The following is a 19,514-nucleotide window of genomic DNA, read 5'->3' on the forward strand; positions in this document are numbered from 1 at the left end:
ATTTCGTGATAATTAAAGAGTAAAAATACGTTATTAGTGATGTTTTAACGATAACTAATAACGGAAAAGGAAAATGAAAAGGAAAACTATAGTGAAGGAAGGCGACAATGAGGTGTGGATGGATGTGTGATGTCTGGACTATGGAAGCCTTGGGATTTTGCTTAAGAATTCATTAAGATTTTGTATTTAGACTGTTAGGATTGTTCTTTCATGTTACTGGGTTTGTTCATTGAATATTTTAAGTTTTAGAATTCTTCCTTTTATTTGCTATGCACATTAGTTCCGCTATCTGAGTTATATTATTGTTGCATGTATGTTCAGATTAATATATAGTTTTACCATGTTCAGATTAATATATATAGTTTTAGTTGAGAACAAATAATTGAATAGAATGTATTAGATGAGTTATTTATGTTTCCAGCTGTTACTTTTTGCATATTTTGAGTTTGTAAAGAGTTATAAGTATAATTATCAACATGTGAGCAACACTAGTTAAGTAAAGTTAATAGTTCAGTAATGTCCCACTCTCACAGACTAGTAGAGTGGAGGATGGGATGTTACAGGTTTTGATAGTTAATGTAATAGAACAATTTTATCATGTAAATATGTATATTTTTACAAATTAATTAGAAATCTATAAAATATTTTTTTCATGTTAATTTGTATAAATTTCACAATTAAAAGTCCATAAGATAATATGCCGCTATCTATGTCAACAGTGTAAAATAAAATATTTTCTTGTAATAACATTAATATTTTTGAAGACAAAATTTATATTATTTTATTTTTTTATAATATAAATACTTTTGAAGTAAAAAATTTACATTTTTTTTCTGTTGATAATAAAAGCATTTCTTAAACTGAAACTTGATGTGGATTACAAATGAATGCTCGATTGATGATTAGATCCTCTACTCCCTATCTCATATTTTTAGGTAGCTATGAATTTTTTTTTTTTTTTTATAGATGGTTCATCTAAAAATAATCATCAATCCTCTACTCCCTATCTCATATTTTTAGGTAGGTATGAATTTTTTTTTTTATAGATGGTTCATCTAAAAATACTAGGTTAATAGGTCAGTTCGTTCGTGAGTGTTTTTTGATTTATTTTAATTATTGATAGAAAATTTTAAAAGGATCAAATCGATCATCCAAGAATTAATGGACGTAAATTAAATACTTATGCCAACAAAACAAAAAAAAGACAACAATGTTAGATCCAATAGTTGTGACACTTGTAATCAAAGTCACGAGTATCATCCTCGTTGCTAGTAAATTATCCTTTCTATTTGTTGTCCTCTTAGTTTTAAATCTCGAGTTATATATAATTAGAATGATTTTGATATTTTTAAAATATAAAATATAAAATATATTCATTAAAAAATAATAATTTAAAATATGTATTCTTAATTACCTATATTTTAAAATCTTTTAATAATTTATGTAAAAATAAATAAATCAAATCCAGTTGAGAAGCCACTAAAGCACTAAAGGAAAATAGGATAAAGGCGCATAGGATGGCAAACAAGCTCATTAAAATTTTGGAATGTTTAAATTTATTTGATGTGGTAATCGAGTAAAATTAAGTCTAAAATATATTAAATCATTAAAATAATTATTTATACTTGATTTAATTTATTTTTTTTACTAGCATGGACTTGATAATATAATTCAAGTTAATTTTATTGCTTGATATTTTTATTTATTTAATTGATTGCTGAATTTGATAATTCAAGCTTAATTTAATTTTAAAAGTAATGAATATAATTCATAAATATTGTTTTCACGAATATTATTTTTGAATATTGTTCACAAACGTAATTCAAAGTATTATTTATGAATATTAACGAATTAAATATATAAATACTTAAATTTGTTTGTTTAATTTAACAAATTTATTTATTTAATTGATTTTGCATGTATTGAACGAACATAAACAACCTCTAGTTAAGTTGAACGCTAAACTTGTTCACAAACATTCCATTTATTCATGGCCTTAGCGCATCTCACTTTATTAAATATTTTTTAAAAGAAAAATTAACCCATTTTGAAATCTTTTTAATAAAATAGAATATAATATAATATATTTCTTATTTTAAAAATATTCTCATTCCAATAAAATTATAATTATACGATTTCAACAACTATTATAATATAAAGTAAGAATATTTTAATTTAATTAAAATTATTATTATTAAAATATTTTTTATCAATTATTATTAAAATATTATAATAATTATGATTGTAATGATTATAAACATATTAGAGTAAATATTTTTTTAAAATTAAAATATATTGACATGTTTTTTTTAAAATATATATATATATATATATATATATATATATATATATTATTTTGTTGTTTTAATTATTATTAAAAAAACAGATTAAGGTGGATGGTCATTTATCAAAGTTAGGTATATATTTTGGCTCTTCTAAAGTCGAGTGCGTGCGTGTTTTTAAAAAATTACCGTTAGGATTATATTAGATATAGCTGCTTTAAAATATATTTTAATTAACTTAAAAAGAATAAATGGACCCTGCTGCATCCCATATGGGCCTTTTCATTACCCCTTGGCCTAGCCTATAAATAAGCAGATCAGGAGTCTTTTTTCTCACAAATCTTTTCACCGAAACCTCGATTCTTTTCTCCCGGCGATTTTTGTTCTCTGGAGGCGATTGTCTGGGCGATTCTTATTCTCCGGGCGTTAACCTTCGATGTCTCCTCCGTCGATCAACGGAAAGCCTCGTCCGCTGAGTTCCATCACCGGAAAGCATACTGCTCTGAGGTCGATGTCTCCTCCGTCCATCACCAGAAAGCCTCCTCCTCTGAGTTCCATCACTGGAAAGTCTCCTCCGCTGAGTTCCATGTCTCCTCCGCTGAGTTTGAACACAGGAAACCCTCCTCCGCTGAGTTTGATTACAGGAAACCCTCCTTCGCTGAGCTTGATGACAAGAAACCCTCCTCCCCAGAGTTTGATCACAAGAAACCCTCCTCCCCTGAGTTTGATCACAGGAAACCCTCCTCCGCTGGGTTTGTTTACAGGAAAGCCTCTTCCGCTGAGTTCGATCACTGGAAAGCCGGTGATCGTAAGGGTTAAGCGGAAGGCCTCCCAAGCAAAACTTGACTCCTTCTGTTAGTTATTTTTCTTCTTCTTTTTTCCCTCTTTGGATAATATTAGAATGGGATATAAAGGTGGGTTTTTGTTTTGTTTTATTTTTATGCGCTCAGGGTTGGAGATTAATGAAAGGCCACATAAAAAAGCATTCTTGGGTCTTGGAAATCTCTCCTTATCTGATTGCGGCACAGGAAAAGGTATAGCCTTCCCTTTCTTCTTCTTCTTCTTTTTTTTTTTTTACTGTTTTTAATGGAATTATCATAATTTCAATGCATGCATTTATTGAGTTGTTGTTACTTGAAAATGGAGGAAATCGAAAATGGTTTCTAGATATAATCTATGTTCTTTATATGCTAAGGACTTGGAAAGATTGAGTTAAACTGAAATGGGGTAGCATATATCAATGGTCTGCTATTAGCTTATATTAATTTATAAATGATATTGAATATAATTATAGATTTTGTAATCATGATTTCAACAAGAAAAGTTCTCAATGAGTCATTTTGATGATGCGTAGCCTTTTATTTGGCATACCTCACATTCATCTTAAAATTTCTGCTTCATGTCGAGTCCAATCACAAGAATTTCTGTTCTGTCTCGTAGTTGTATCAAGTACGCCCTGTAACTCAAAATAGACAGTTTGCTGATTCTTCATCTCTTGTATTTCGATCTCCTCAACTCTGAAAGCTCCAATCCCATAGATTCATATAAGCTTCAATCCCATCTTATTTTTCCATTCCTCATTCAAGAAGAAGTTTGTGCATACAAGTGCAGATTGAAAGAAAGTAGTCATTTTATGGGCTTCATGAGAATAGCAAAAAATAATTTTCATAGGCAATGCCATTGATTCCTAATATGTGATGTAGTCATTAAACTATTCAAATGAGGTAAACAACATAGAAATAACTTTAATATGTACACTAGAGTTTCAATTGGTATATGGCGACTTTAGTTTATAACCTCAAAATTCTTAATAATATTCAATGCCCATGAAGAAAGCATTTGTCAAATTACATAGAGTGAATTACTCCAACCACATTTTGGTCATTGTCCAATATAAAATATGATCCCATGTTTTTTGACTAGAAAATCCATCATCATGGAATGATATTTTGCTCTTTTATTATTCCATTTTTTGCTTTACTGGAAACTTAAAGTGACATTATCAATGACTATGTTGTGTTAGATATCTATAGTTTTCATTATGCCTGTTTATTGCCACCACAAACATGTTACCTAGCCTAAGCATTGGCCAATCAAATGTTTCATCTTTTCACAAAATATTAGTCCCATGTTATACTCTCGTTGGCCATTTTTCTTCTAATTGGTGTTATATATATATCAGTTTGGTTGCCTTTTTGTTTAGAAAATTACTTGATATGTAGTTTTTTTTTCCTTTGAATTGGGTGCAGTGATGCTGTGTTCGAACACTTAAACGTTTGATAAATGGCAGAAACATGATTAGACTGAACAGATAGAGTGGTGGGTTTTTGTGAATGCTTTGTTCATTAGGTTACCACGAAGATCTATCACATGGGTTGAGTTTTTCTATTTTGGTGATAGGGAATGATGAACTCTTGTATAATGTCCAATCATGTAAACATAAAGCTACTGGAAAGACCTATGGAGTTCCTTACAAGTTTGTAATTGACTAAGTTTCAAAAATTATAGCCCCTCATGTTGTGTGTTTTGCTCTGTAATTTCTGATAAGTAGCTTTGATTGGCTACCTATTCTGTGAACATATATGACTGAAAATTTCTCATCAATGAGGCTTCTAAAATGCAGTTCTCAATGAGCTTGCAAGTAAGAAGATGTTAGTTCATCGTCTTGAGACAGTTGGGCGCTCCCAGTCTGTCAAAGATGTGCTGCATTCTTTTCTGGTTAACACCTAATCTCTGTTACTCTCCTATGTCATTTGCTTTGCGAGGTGGTTATCTTTTAATATGTTCCTCTTTCTTCCACTTGACATTAACACAGCTTGTCGTAAATCAGATAATCTGATAATTCAGTTTAACTCGTAATCACTTCCTTTTTTTAGAGATATGAATGCCCTTTTGCCTGCTCAAAAATGATGTTTTTGAAGTAGAAGTGGCTAGTGAGGGCCCCAATTTTTAAGTCTTTCTTACGTCTGTTTTATTCCCACAATAATTCTCTCTTTGTTTAAAAAAAAATCTTTGATTCTGTTTGCCAGTCAAATATTTCCTAGGATATTTGTTGTTCCATGGACAGGATTTTCATAGATCTCTGGCAAGCATATTGCCTTACACGCCTAAGATTATTTAGTTACTATCATCTTTCCTTTGAACATCAAATCTCCCATTGTAATCCATTGGTTTAGACTTCATCTGTTGAATCTGTTAGTAATCTTCTTTCTCTGTCTCTCTCTCTCTTTTCAACCAGCAGCAACCTTCCAGAAATACAAAAGAATTTAAGGGGAGATCTAAGGAGCGTAGAAGTTTGTATAAACCTGATAAGGTAATGTTATCAATTCAATTTCTTATGTTACATTATCCATGAGAAGATGTTACCCTAGCCTAATCTTGCAGAATTGTTTACCTTTCACTGCTGCATTTTTCCTTTGATTTATATCTTCTATTATCGGCACTGCTAAATTGACACACAATTTTATGTAATTTTTTCCATGCATTATATTATGATTCCTACCTTAATTATAAAAATTGCCGAAAGGATGTTTTTGCCAGCACATAATTCTCACGTAGAATTGGTTATTCATCTTTTTAAAATTCACATGTCAAAGAGCTGGAAATTATTCTATCAAATGATATTGAGCATTTTTTCTAAAATCACTTTTAAAAACAAATTTGGACTCATTTTTATTATCATCCTTTGCCTTTCAATTTTTATTTGGAAAATGCATAAATCTTGATTTGCGTACTTCGATTCCATTATTATTTTTTCTAGTTTAATAACTTTACTTAATCCTATTTTTTTTGCCTCGAATAATATATTCATTCTTGTTGCACTTTCTGTGCCTGCAGAAACATGATCAATTGCGGGCCAAGGCTATAAAAGAGCATGAGGTAGATTATTACTCTTTCATGTCATTGAATTGTTATTGCAATTTCTCCGGTGGATGAAACATGCACATCTGAATTTTTGTGTTAGATGTCTTCTAATGTAGCATTTATTTTACGTATCTTGGACTTAGGTTTTTTCATTTTACACATTTAGATTCAGTCTGTTGGAAGTATGCAACATAAATAATTTTATGTAGATGCACTAGTTATACACATGACAAGATCAATAATGTGTTTGTGATAACCAAGAGTTTTTCACTGTTATAGTGAGTAAATGTAAGTACAGTTTTACTCTTATATAATCTTCACATTTTCTTATCATATGTCTAATTTTTTTATTCTTTTTGATATATAGGACCCACTTGAATATTACGAGATCATTGGAATGATTTTGACTATTAGTTGTTTGTTTGCGCATTTATATTGGTTTTATCATGAGATGCTTCATTGTCAATTTGTTGCTAAAATTATACAAGATTGAATCTGGATGATTTTATTCCCAAGATAATGTAACTAAGTCCTATTAAATATTTGAATCTTTTAGGATCTTGCTAAAAGTGCTCGATTTGAACAAATATGGAAGAAAAGGGGAAGCATAGATGCAGAAGAATGTTCTTTGCATGAAAAATGCCATTTGTATGATGTTGTTCGAGTTGATGCCGAGGATGAAACTCACCAAAGGGTGCCAAAGCCCAAGTAAGTTTAATATTCAGTGTTTCTATTGCTTCTTTAGTGTATCTTTCTAGTTTATATAAAAGATTCTTGAATGCTGCAGAGTTGCTCCTGAGGTTGGTGGTGTAATTTTTGATAAGTATTTACCACTTTTAAAGGAATTCCTTCCACAAGCAGCTGAAGAGATTGAACATGATAGGGCAACTACAGAAGGTTCCATCTTCTCCAGCATCTTTAATCTTCCAATGACAATTAATGTTATATTTTATGCTTGGAAACAAGAAATCCAATTTACATACTATGATTAACTTTTTATGTAGTTTAAGATCTTCCATGAGATTCTTTATGATTTTCTCACTGCTAAATTTTTCTTTTTATTTATTTTGAACAGATAACTTTGTTTACGACATATATACTATCGGCAGTGGTGTGGACATAGACACAGATAGTATTGATGAACATCCATTGTATGAAATTAGACATCTGATTTATCTAAACTTACAATTGGAATTTTATTTTGATATTCATTATGTTTATGTTTGATTGCTATAGAATCCAAGTTTATGTGGAGGATGACTATTATGATGGCTCGTCACAATCTGATTATGAAAGTGATGATTCAAATGGTATGATTGTATATTTTCTTTTTTTTAATCAGACTTGTATTATTGTTGGCTAATATTAATACCTGTTTATTTTCAGCTGAAAACTATCCATGGAATGATTATTGTGATGAAGAGTCTGACTTTGAAGATTCTGGCTCGATTTATGATCAAAGTGAAGAGGAAGACCGAGATGACTGGAGATGGGGATATCGTTAAATTTGTCTATTGTATTTGTGTTAAGCTTAAACAATCACTTTAAAAGCTGAAGCTGAAAACGAGAATGAAAATCCTGTCATTGATTTAGAAGATTTCTGACTCAAATTATGAACGACGGGAGGAAAGGAAGATGGAGAGTATCGGAGATGGGAATATCTCAATTCGTTTAGTGTGCATGTATTAAGTTGAGGCAATCACTTTCAGTGATTGTCTCATTTAGATGTATATTTTGTGTTGGTGGATTTTTTTTTATTTTAAATAGATGTTCAAAGTTGGTTATTTATAATTTGTTTGGTGGTTAATGTAATTGGATAATGTCCTCATGTTAATATTAGTTTCTGTGCAAATTACCTGCAAATCCAAAAAATTAGTATTTTATGCTAAATTTACATAAATTTCACAATTTAAAAGTCGATAAGTTAATACGCCGCTATGTATGCATGTGTAGATTACAACCGTTTTTCTAATAATATAAGTATTTCTGAAGTCAAAATTTAAATTTTCTTAGGATAATGTGCACACTTTTGAAGCCGAAACTTTCTATGGATTACAAATCAATGTTAAATACAATCGATGATCGACTAGATCCTCCTACTTCTCATTGCTCAAGGAGTAGTCGGTATTTGGTGTCAAAATAAATATGACAAAAGAAGGCAACAATGTTAGATCCAATAGATACCGCTCTCGTAATTAAAGCTTATCATCCATCCTATTGTCCATAATACCGAATTTCAATTTATAATTGGAATTAAGGTACTGTATATATGATTTTGATATTTTTATAAATATAAAATATATTAATTAAAAAAATTATATATATAAAACTTATTTTTCTGTCCCATCCACGATGTCTCTATTGCGACCCATGTGCCTACGGGAGCGCTCGTCGTATGTTCACGTGCATCTCCACCTCGAGCTCGCGGGGCTTCCCCACTAAGACCTCCGTGCCCATCGATGTCCCCACCTCGCGTCGCGGGCATCTCCGTCACGCCCCGTGAACTCACAGGCGTTCTCGCCTTGCGTCGTGGGTATCCCCACCGTGACCCGTGTAAGGCATCCTCACCCTGTCTCAAGTGTACTGGCATCTGCACTGTGACCCCCGTCTAATGGGCATTCCCGCTCGCCCGTGGCCACCCCACCTGAATTGCAGAGGTTGAGGTGGCCTCTGGTGCCCCGCAGAATTCATCGTGGGATCACGACACTTACGTGATCCTGCGATGCCTGTGTTAAGTGGTGAATGGAATGATAAATTTAATCTATTTCACTTGTCATAGATCAACGCCAAAAAAACTACAATTTATCGATTTATCAAAAACAAGAACTAATACAATCTGTGATTTCAAGGGCCAAGATCATATTTTTCACTTCCGACGTATTATGAGTGTTTTTGGATGTATCTAATGAGTGAGGAGAGTCGTCCATCTTCAAAATTAGTCAAAGAAGTTGTGACACGATTAAAAAAACACACAAAAGGCCACTAGCAAAATTTTCGAGATGCAAACCACCATGGTCGATCCAAAGATCTGAAACAGAGTCCAAATACTCAGCAAGAGGACTGAACCGGCTTTTTTTGGGTCTGAACTGGAACGGGTCCGGCTGGGGGGCAACCTGCCGGTCTACCCGATTATAAATCCGGACCAAGTTCGAACCGGACCCGGCCGGGGTCGGGTCTTGGTGAATATAGTGAGCCATTCAAATTCCCTGCCCGGTGGAAGAGAAGGCGACGTGTGCCCAGTGGGAAAAGCGGCTTCTAGGGTTTCGGTGAGCGGTAAATCAACCGCCCGATCGTTATCATCGGAACCGATCTCTCCTTGAGGTCTTCGATCTCGATCCGGATCTCGCCAGTTGATCATGGGGAGGGGCAGGTTCAAGGCCAAGCCCACCGGCCGTAGAAACTTTTCCACGCCTGAAGAGATGGGTGATGCTCTCTAGTCCCTTTTAGCTTTTCCTTTTCTTGTTTTTGCATGTTCGGATTCTGGCATATTTACCTTAACGATGCGTTAATTCCTCGATGTATTGTTTACTGCTTGCCTTTGATCAATTGCTTTATCTGATAGTGGCGTGGCTTAGTGAGGCCATGTGTCTGAATTAGATATTTTCCTTTGATGTTACCCTAATTGGTTTAGGTCAACATAGTATCCGGAAAGTTAGATTGGCAATTAGCAGTTTTTGGTTATAATAGCGGCTGAGTGATGAATGAGAACGTTTGGTTAAACTTTGAGTTTTCACTTCAGTTGTGTTGTATAGCTGACTGCTCAAATTGCATACAAGTACATACAAACTCATTCTATTTTATTGTAGAACGTTTTGAAGTAAGTAAAGAAAAATATGCAGTTAGACGTAACAATACGGAACCTAATCATGAGTTCATGTGCTCTCAAAGTAAGTTGATTTCATAATTTCTTCTTGGTATCCTGAAAAACAAGTGAGGTTATGCCTTCATAGACATTCTAGTTGTTGCTTGGATAGCCATCTCTTTTCTCTAACAAGTTCTTTCACAGTACTAATGACAACTTTGTTTCACTTTATGAATACTAGTTTAGCTTTATCAAAATTCTAAATTATTTCTGTAAGTATCCAAGACTAGAAGTGAGTTTGAAGTGATTATTTGTGAAGAAATGAATACAATATTGTTTTCTGCAAATGACTTCTTTTTTCTATTTTTTCACATTAATATTTTCCTGAAATAGTGCTAGGAATTTAAATAGATCTGTAGGGATCTTCAGTCCTGGCCATTTATTACTATTGTGATGAGATTCCTTATTCCTAATAAAATGTGGTTTGAGTGGACCTGCAACATCACTTAGCTGCTTATCTATTTGTAAAATGTCTTAAACTGGAATTTGAAGAGATATGTAGTACGCAATTAAGACACTTCCCTTTTATTTGTTGCTTTGCTAAGGATATATTTAGGTTGCCAGTGGGTTCTTTTTGTGTATGCCTGAGATCAGCAATTTTTAGATGTTGTAAGAATCATATAGCTGGAAAAAATGTCTTACATGTAGTCAAGATTTTGATTGGATGGTTCTGTCTTTTTTTATGGGCTCCAAGCTCCTCTGCATGACATGTTTTATCTATTCAATGAAATTGCAGCTGCTGGCTCCTCTGCTCGTCCTCGCACCTTCAGACAGGTTGGCAGTTATTTATGCTTGTTAAATGAGGAGGATAATGTCTTCTATTTTCTTTGGAAAATCTTGGATATAGCAATTATTTAATTGGTCTCCTTTTGCTTTGCTTATATAATGATAGTTACTGTTACAACGAATTTTTTCTCCCTATACAATTCTTTTAATGTTATTGCTGATTGATTTTTATGTCAATTTTGCCAGAATGTAGTTCATTTTAATAACTCTGGATAGGCACTCTTTCCTTCTTGTTTTCTCTTCAGATTATATATAGAGTATGTATAAAGCTATTCACCATGTAGACTGACACTGTAAAAAGAGATAAAAGTATGTATCAATCCATTCATTTTTTCCTTTTGCACAGGGCCTTTCTATTCTGTTCTTGTGTCTGTAAGTCCCTTGATTCTAGTTGGAGAAGGATTAGATCAGAAGAGAAACTTAAGAGAAGTGTTTAGAACAATGTGATGGATATAATGAAAGATGTTTATCTTTCACTGGAGGTCAAGAACCTGATATTTTATTCTATTGTTGATATTTCTTCTTCCTCATTTGTTTTTCCTTTTCTTCTCTTGAACTTGCTTGATCTCCTTCTTGGGAGCCTGGAATCAGTCTTTTATCCTTTTGATTCATTTCCACATTTTTTTCCATGTAAAGCTTATCTGTTAAAGGGAAATTAGTCAACGTTAGTTTGTTACTTACCAATTCCTTCTTGAAAGATACTATGACTGTCATGAACTCAAAGAGGTCATAAAATGTCCTTCTATGAATTCAGATTAAAATCTCTGGATGATATTTATGATTAATCTGGTCTAAAGTTAACTTCATAACCGTGGGTGTGGTGTGAGAATTATCAAGCAAAGAATTGGGATGGTTGGAAAATGGGTAGACAAAAGGCTCTATACAAAGTAATATTATTGATTGCTATTTGACTTGACTCATAAAGATAAGCATCTAATCAAAATCATCTCTTTTTTTACCAACTGGACACCTTCAAAGAACAAAAAAGCTAAATATCAATTTGAAAAAAAAAAGGAAAATACATGGTTCTGGATTCTTATCTGACCTAACTGGACAACAATTTATTTCAACTTGGAGTTAAATGTTCGACATCTTTGTTAACTATGCTTTATATACTATAAATGGAGAAAGGGCAATTTGTTTTTTTTGTTTTCTGTTTTTTGGTTGAACATTTTGCTAATTGATTGCTAGGCTGTTTGGCTATTATGAAGATAGCTTGTTAGTGAGAATGCCCGGTGCACTGAAATTCTGTTGTACGATTGTGATTGGTTCTGTTGGGTATGAACTATCAAAAAATTTTGAATGATGGGGATGCTTTGAAAGAGTTTACTTTTATTGATTCGTAAAGATTTTGTAGACATTTCTCCCAAATCTTGTTTTGTCACTTTATGCATATGGTCGATGGTTTTTTTTTTTTTTAATTTTATTTTCTGGGACTTCAAGGGTCTTTCTCTTGTGCCATTTGTAACTTTTTTGGTTTGATGTAAGGACTAAGGATATTATCATAACTAACCTAGGTTCAAGAGGAAGTTGAAGATAATGAAGATGAGGAATCTGAGGAGGAAAATGAGGACTCTGAAGATGGGACTGAGGTTATAAACCTCTTTCTTGTTGCATATATATTATTTGCCATCCTTGGGTATCCATTATGTTCTTTTTCATATTTTGAATCCTTTTTTCTCTGCCATTTTATCTCTTGCAGAAAAAGAAGGGCATTCTTGACATTAGTGAGATTCAAAATCCAAACCTGGTAAAGCCTAAGAATTTGAAAGCTAGAGCAGCTGATGTAAGTGAGAACTGAGAAACTTCTCTTTTTATTTTTCTCTTGTAAATTGTAAAATCATTTACTGTTGATGACATATGCAAACTTTTTCATGTTTGCTCATCTCTATCTTTAAAAATTCATTGTGGCCTATTAATTATATTTCTCTGTGCAAATTTTTGTCTTTTTAGATGACCATTTAGTATACTAGCCTTCATACACATAGCTTGTCCACTGTAGGATTTTTATATTTCATAGTTTATGAAGTGCTATATCGTCGTGTTTTCTTGGTTCTTGTCAATCAGTTTTGTAACATTTCATTATTCCTCTTGAAAATTCAATGCAGGTGGAGAGCACCCCTGAACTCTCTCGACGTGAAAGGTATGTTAAGTATTCCTTTTTGTTTCTTTTCAAAGCTTTTTCTGAATTTTCTCCGCACTAGTTCATTTTAGCTTCTATTTTTTTTATTTTTTATTGCTTCATCTATCTAATTTGCCATCCATGTGTTATTTATAATTAACTAATGTAATGCAAATTGTATCATATCAATTTGTAGCATCGTATCTGAACTAATTAAACAAATGAGGATACAAACTTTCAATATCTTGTAATTACTGGAAAAGTAAGAGCGGTATGTTGTTGATCAGTCACTACCTGCACTGTTTGATTAGCTTGAATGAAATGTAAAGTGGGCAGATTTATGATGGATGCTGACTGTTGATGTGGTTTGGTAAATGAAAAGAGAAAACAGTGAATTTTGTACTTCAAATACTGATTAGCCCTTGTCTAGGTGTCTTTATGTACTTTTCCAGGTTGTCAAGTACACAACAAACTTCATAGAAAGACATGAGTTTTTATGATGCTTTTGTTTTAGTTGATCTGGGTTGACTAACAGAAGAGTGTAGGTATGGACATTTTAGCCTGATCTGTTCATTTGGACCACTATCCACTCTGCATCATTCACTTCTCACTTCATCTCCATTGTTGTTTATCCATTTTAACCTTGTGGCTGTCATGAACTTTTACTTTGTATCTCTACTGAAATCTTTAGGCAATAACTAGTGGAGGAAACTTCTATTTGTAATCTCCTATATATTGTTATGTTGGTTCAGCTTGCTGTGGTTTTCCAGTCTATAAGACATATGAGTTCCTGTCTTGCTGTATTGTATAATGATATGTGCATCGAACTTTTTAGGTTCACATTGATGCTTTAACAGTGACATTAAATACGAGTAATCTTTTTCATTTTAATCTACTTAATGATAATTTCTGCATGCCCTCTGAAAATTCAATAACTTAGCACTTTTCCAATTTTTTAATACAATCATAATCTAGGTTACTATTTTATTTCTATTATTTCATAATGTTAAACCTCAAAGGTCGAAATTTTTTTATTTTTCCATAGTTCTGATGCTACTTTTATCATCAGCTATAAGGAGCTATTTATTATACTTATTTCCTTGTTTGTTAATAACTCAATATATTACCATCATCAATATTGTCGTGATCGTTTTTCCATAGGGAAGAGATAGAGAAACAAAAAGCTCATGAGCGATACATGAGGTTGCAAGAACAAGGGAAAACTGAACAAGCTCGGAAAGATTTGGGTAAAACCAGACAACCATCTTCCTTTTTATGTCTCTATCTCATGTTTGTTGAAGTGATTCTTTTTATAAGCTTCATGTTTTAGCAGTTGACTTTTGAAAGCCACCTAGGTTCCTCACTTTTTTTACAACAACCATTTAATAAAATGGGACAAACTAGTAAAATATGTATGATATCTTGAGTTTCTATCGAATCATACAATGTTGTTAGTGGTACTCATGATTGGCATGCTGTTTATTGAACTTACAATCTGTGTGGCTCTGATACATCAAGCGTTTAAATATTTTGTCTCTGTTAGTAGTAAAATGCGACATCCACTGTCACAGCTCATTCCTGAAATTTGGTTTGACTTGAAGCTCACAAGGAAAATCTGTCTTTTGTTTGCTTTTGGCTAATACTCTTTTCATGTCACTTCTGATATCTTCAGTGTCCTTGAACTTAGACATGACTATATATTCGAGGGCAACATAGGATTTTGTCACTGGAGAAAATGCTGTGCCATCTGATGGCAATGATAGTGGTTTGGTACTATAAGGATCTGTGCAAAAAAAATAAAGTGTGTTGTTTGAATCTTCTCTAAAAGCATCATTCTCTCTTTAGAACATCAAACTAAGTTGACACATTGCACTGCATACATGCAATTCCTCCCTTGGTCATAATTACAAAAGTCGTCTCAATTAATTTATGATGTTTCACAGAACGTCTTGCATTAATACGACAACAAAGAGCTGAAGCTTCAAAGAAAAGAGAGGAGGAAAAAGCTGGTATGTAATTTCATATGTGAATATCCTTTAACTAAATCTTCTGTCTATATGATTGCTGAAGTTATATACTCTACATGCAAAATTATAGTGTATCTGGAAAATCCATAATCTTCAAATCATCAATTGGTTTGGTTCGAACCATCTATCCAATTCAACTCATATATTACCTTTAAGCCATATTTTGTAGAGAGTAAATGCTGTGGGAATGGGCGTGGAGTGCAACTAAGTAGAATGGTTGATGTATTCCTTTGTTTGGTTGCATAATGGTATGGAAAGTCGTACTTGCCGTACTTATGCTTGGCGTGCCCTACTGCATTGTTGAGCAACTAATTGAGCTAACATCGCCCCTCTTTTTTTTCTATCTTGTATAGTTCAATTCACCCAACCAACTTGACCTGCTTGGTGTTTTTGGCTCATCTAACTGTCCGATCTGTCTGAATTTTTTTTTTATCCATCTAGCTCACTTGGTCCATCAGGTTCATCAAGTGAGTATGCTCCATCCGACTCCTTCAGTCAGTATATATCAGGCCTGGTTTGTTCATTTTTTTTCACTCTGGCCAACTTGCTTGATCTACCCTATTTTTTCAACACATTTGGACTTCCTGATATATTTGGTTGCCCAGTCAATCTTGTCTACTTGATGAGTCTGTCTGGTCTGCCCGTCTAGCCTGACTTGTCCAGTTCAACAAATCACTTGACGTATTTAATCCCTCTTGTTCATTTTGTCTGCTTGTTGCAGTCCGTCTGATTTGTCTAGTTTGTGTGGTTCATCTAACTTATTGATTTTCATTTCAGACTTGAAATGAGGAACACATTATTTTCAGTAGAGGTTAAATGCTTCATTCCATCTCTTAGGTACTATTTACTGATGCATAGGGAAGTTTGATGGAAGGAGAGAAGGAAAGAGGGATGGAGAGTGAAGAAAAATGGGGGAGAGTGTTTACTTGGTGGAGAAAGGGAAGAGGAATAGGAGATGGGCAGGGGGAAATTGTCCAAATTACCCCGTTATCTTCAGTATTTGCTTGATAAACCCTAGCTGCACAATTTCATAGACATGATTTGTCATTGTGACTGGTCTTCCCTTCACTGTCTGTACCATTTGAATCTTTCCAGTAATCTGCCTAACCTCAGAATGGATGGATTGATGAATGCATTGGGAAAAAGGTAAGGGTTAACCTCCTACACGCTGCAATTTGATGCCTTAGCAGTTTGCCGGCGAGAGATTGAAACCTTCTAGATAGTATAGTCTTGGTGGATCTGAGGGAACTGCAGAGATTGCCACTTGAAGTCGCCATTGAGCTCATGAAGATGCAGGAACAGAGAAGTCATCTACAATCTGTTTTTAGAAGCCACTCAAGGATGAAGATGAATGCTTTTTTTCATCTTTCCACTTCAAATCCCCTCCCTTCCATTGCTTCCACTTGATTTTAGGTGTAAGCAATTGGTGTCTCTATATGATCTGTGGAGACCTTTGCCGTTGTCTTCCCTCCTTCCCTCCTTGATATTAAACAGATGATTCTGTGGTTGAAAGCACATGCGTGATCTTGGCTTCTGAGAATGAATCTGTTCTCTGCAAGTACTCTTTACCCTTAAGCTATTAATACGTTGTATTACTTGTGTCATCTGAGAGTGTTCAATTCAAATATTAGAATAAAATTGTAAAATTGATAATCCTCCATTCCATCTTACCCCTAATTACACATGCCTCACGTAAGAGTTCCATTGCATATTCTTACATCAATATCTACTCAAATTCCAGCTCTTTTAAAAAAATTTTGACGAGTTGCATTAAGATGGAGAATTGTTTGAGATGCTTGTCTGATGTATTCACAGATTAAACAATGTACTGCTTCTGTTCACTTTTCATACTGATACCATTCCAATGTACTTGAAATCTACGTCTTAATCTTGCAGCTAAAGAACAGAAGAAGGCCGAAGCACGCAAGTGATAATAATGGACTAGTGTGGTTTCCATCTGTTTGTATTTGCTAGTAAAAATTATGATCTCAAATCGTACTTTGCTGCATTAACATTCATTAGATATGCTCTTTAAACAGATTGAAATTTCAACTAAGTAATTTCCATAATTTGGTTTTGTAAACAAAGAATACTAGACATTATACTAAAATATCTGCTTCAGTTAGTTTCTTTTGCCAAGATTGTTGGCCTGTCTTTCCAAAGATGGTACGTTGGTTAGCTATTCTTTTCAAAGGTACAAAATACTGCTTTCCAAACTTGGGTGGCTTGTCCTAGTTCGGATCCTCTGTCCCGAAATTTCTCTGTCCCCGTGTCCCATTGTCGATCGGACGGATCAAATTATATTTCAATGTATCATGACATCTTTAAGATGTGTGTTGTATCCTCGTGATGTGTAAAGTATTCTTGAGATATAATTTGATCCGTTCGATCGATAATGGGACACGGGGACATAAAAGTTTCGGGATAGAGGATCCAAACAAGGCTTGTCCAACCGGTTTATGGGTGGTGTTTTTTTTTTATGTTCTTTCATTTCAAAGCCCTTATATTGCATCACTTAAATTTATTGCATTAACGGTCATTTAAAATATTATTATTTCTATTCGTGTTTCGATCAACTGGTTGGTGATTCAATGAGAGTTTAAAAATTGAGATATTTGGAAGAAAAAAGGTCCCTGCTTCGGAAACATAACCAATCAAAAGATAAAAATATTTAATTTAGTGGTATAGAGTCACACTGTTTGTTGAAATGATGTATGGTAATTTGGTCAATAGTAATAATTAGAAGAAGAGGTTTGATTTGAAATTTGAACACGTTATACTTACGTGTCCGGTTTAGATATTTTCCAATATCAAAGATCTTATTTGTATAATTGCTTAAATTTGCATTATTCGATTTCGGGCCGAGCCCCATCTAGTCATGGGCTGGATCACTATATTCTACAGTGGTACGCTCCACTATCATCAACCCTCTCCGGCGAATGCACCACCCTCACCAGGGCCGAGACGTCCGCCAAGAGTGCGCGATCGGTGACATCTCCCTCGTGCTTGAGCTTGCCGTCCTCATTCGCCATCGCGTCCAAGGTAATCGTGCCTGTGATCCCCAACATCTCATCCGCGCTCTTCGTTAGCATCGCCCACCTCTGCAAGTCTGTTCAACCTCTCCCCAACGTCCTCATTTTTTATGTTAATTTATAAAAAATACGTAGTTAATTAGTTCATTTTCATGTTTGTTATGCTTTAAAGCCAGTTATGATGCTGCTTGATTGACAAATCAATAATAGTGCGATGCACAGTTTGAAATTTGGACTACGTTTTCATATTCGTGCTATAGAGAAATCAGTTTACCCTGTTTCAATCTTGATGCCATTTTTTATGTATGAAGAATGGTTTCTTTGTTGATTGTTCTTCTCTTTAACATAGTGTAAGATAAGCTTTTGGTCTACTCGGAATTTTAAGAATGCGTAACTTTTCCCTTGCCGATTCTTTGAAGATGCATTGGTTTGACAACCTGAAAGTACAGTTTCAGATATAAAATTATTGTCTGCTTTATCATCCGGAGTTTAAGGCGGCAGTCATGATGTTATCTGATACTCAAACAACAAGTTGTCTGTTTTCAGTTTTACTATTATATTATACATTTCAACTTTAGCCCCAATAGTGTCCATAATGTATGAAAATTACATTATAAAGAAGCAAGTTTAAAGAGGTAGAATGCTTCAAAGAAGCCAATGATTGGAAAACCTTATGCGTCTCTTGTAGATAGCATAGAATGAGTTGGCTCTGTTTAAACTAGTTCCCAAATCATTTCTCAATGCTGCTCTTTTTTTTTATGCAATGGGACAAAAATTATTAAGGAAGGAATTTTACATGATACCTTCCTTGGTCCAGTAATTGTACTTAAGCTTTTGCCTTTGATTTCTCCCTTTACTGGATCATGCGCTACCAACTGGTGGCAGAGGATTCATCACTGCTCATGTGCTTATGCCTTCAGATGCTCTTCAAACTCTCTCACCTGTAATGAAGATGAATTCTTGATGTTCATTTGTTCTTTCAATTCCCTGTCAAGATTGACAAACGTACCCTATTGCTTTGTTTTACACCTGACGATGTTAAGAGACTATTGATGGTTAACATGTGTGATACTGATTTTAATTGTAAGCTTAATTTTTGTTTCATTGTTGACATTATGTTTCTTCTTCCCTGCAATGATTGTCATGGTTAAAGCGAACTTTGTAAATACATGAGGTGACAAACAAATCAAACAGTCGGAGAAAGAGGGCAATGTCAAGCTTTTGTTTTGCTCACTAAATTCTTAATACAAGAAATATTAATACAGTCACCAATATCTTCCTATGCAAATTTTGTCTTGTGGAATTTATATTTTACTAGTGTTCATAGTATTTTCTTGAACTATTTATATGTTTTCTTGATGCTAATAAAGTTGACAGTGAAATTGATGGTCGTAAGGAGTTTGTGCAATGTAAGGGGTCAATGCATGAGAGAATATAGTTGTTTCAGGAAATAGATAGACAGATACTGAAATGAAATTAACCTTATTCTTAACAAATATACTAAGTAAAACATGAAAGATCAGGTTATTGAAAAGCATA

The 19,514-nt window shown here is 33.8% G+C and overlaps 2 protein-coding genes across 4 annotated transcripts; both read left to right on the plus strand.

The window, feature by feature from the left end:
• Positions 1–2,623: 2,623 nt before the first annotated feature.
• On the plus strand, positions 2,624–7,958 carry LOC122052575 (RNA-directed DNA methylation 4-like). Of its 3 annotated transcripts, none has more exons than XM_042614164.1 (10): positions 2,624–3,136; positions 3,233–3,316; positions 4,906–5,000; positions 5,521–5,595; positions 6,120–6,161; positions 6,703–6,854; positions 6,934–7,043; positions 7,222–7,297; positions 7,383–7,456; positions 7,533–7,958. In XM_042614164.1, the coding sequence occupies exons 1-10, from the start codon at positions 2,719–2,721 to the stop codon at positions 7,649–7,651; spliced, it is 1,245 nt and encodes a 414-aa protein (XP_042470098.1). In that variant the 5' UTR covers positions 2,624–2,718; the 3' UTR covers positions 7,652–7,958. The 3 variants fall into 3 exon arrangements, with proteins under 3 accessions (XP_042470098.1, XP_042470099.1, XP_042470100.1); XM_042614165.1 differs by having other exon boundaries at positions 5,524–5,595; XM_042614166.1 differs by lacking the exon at positions 5,521–5,595.
• A 1,351-nt stretch (positions 7,959–9,309) lies between these two features.
• LOC122052577 (28 kDa heat- and acid-stable phosphoprotein-like) lies at positions 9,310–17,105 on the plus strand. The gene is made up of 8 exons (XM_042614167.1): positions 9,310–9,569; positions 10,745–10,782; positions 12,312–12,386; positions 12,497–12,580; positions 12,903–12,937; positions 14,078–14,163; positions 14,860–14,925; positions 16,840–17,105. Exons 1-8 carry the CDS (start codon positions 9,503–9,505, stop codon positions 16,872–16,874), a joined length of 486 nt encoding a protein of 161 aa, XP_042470101.1. The 5' UTR covers positions 9,310–9,502; the 3' UTR covers positions 16,875–17,105.
• Positions 17,106–19,514: the final 2,409 nt, after the last annotated feature.

The sequence above is a fragment of the Zingiber officinale genome, chromosome 3A (assembly GCF_018446385.1).
Source record: "Zingiber officinale cultivar Zhangliang chromosome 3A, Zo_v1.1, whole genome shotgun sequence".
NCBI lineage: Eukaryota > Viridiplantae > Streptophyta > Magnoliopsida > Zingiberales > Zingiberaceae > Zingiber > Zingiber officinale.

Excerpts from the sequence above, each read along its gene's own strand:
- LOC122052577 (XM_042614167.1), top strand. The coding sequence starts at position 9,503 with ATGGGGAGGGGCAGGTTCAAGGCCAAGCCCACCGGCCGTAGAAACTTT. Across the intron at positions 10,783-12,311 it reads GTCCTCGCACCTTCAGACAG|GTTCAAGAGGAAGTTGAAGA; the intron begins GTTGGCAGTTAT and ends TAACTAACCTAG. Across the intron at positions 12,581-12,902 it reads TGAAAGCTAGAGCAGCTGAT|GTGGAGAGCACCCCTGAACT; the intron begins GTAAGTGAGAAC and ends AATTCAATGCAG.
- LOC122052575 (XM_042614164.1), top strand. The coding sequence starts at position 2,719 with ATGTCTCCTCCGTCGATCAACGGAAAGCCTCGTCCGCTGAGTTCCATC. Across the intron at positions 6,162-6,702 it reads AGGCTATAAAAGAGCATGAG|GATCTTGCTAAAAGTGCTCG; the intron begins GTAGATTATTAC and ends TGAATCTTTTAG. Across the intron at positions 7,457-7,532 it reads TGAAAGTGATGATTCAAATG|CTGAAAACTATCCATGGAAT; the intron begins GTATGATTGTAT and ends GTTTATTTTCAG.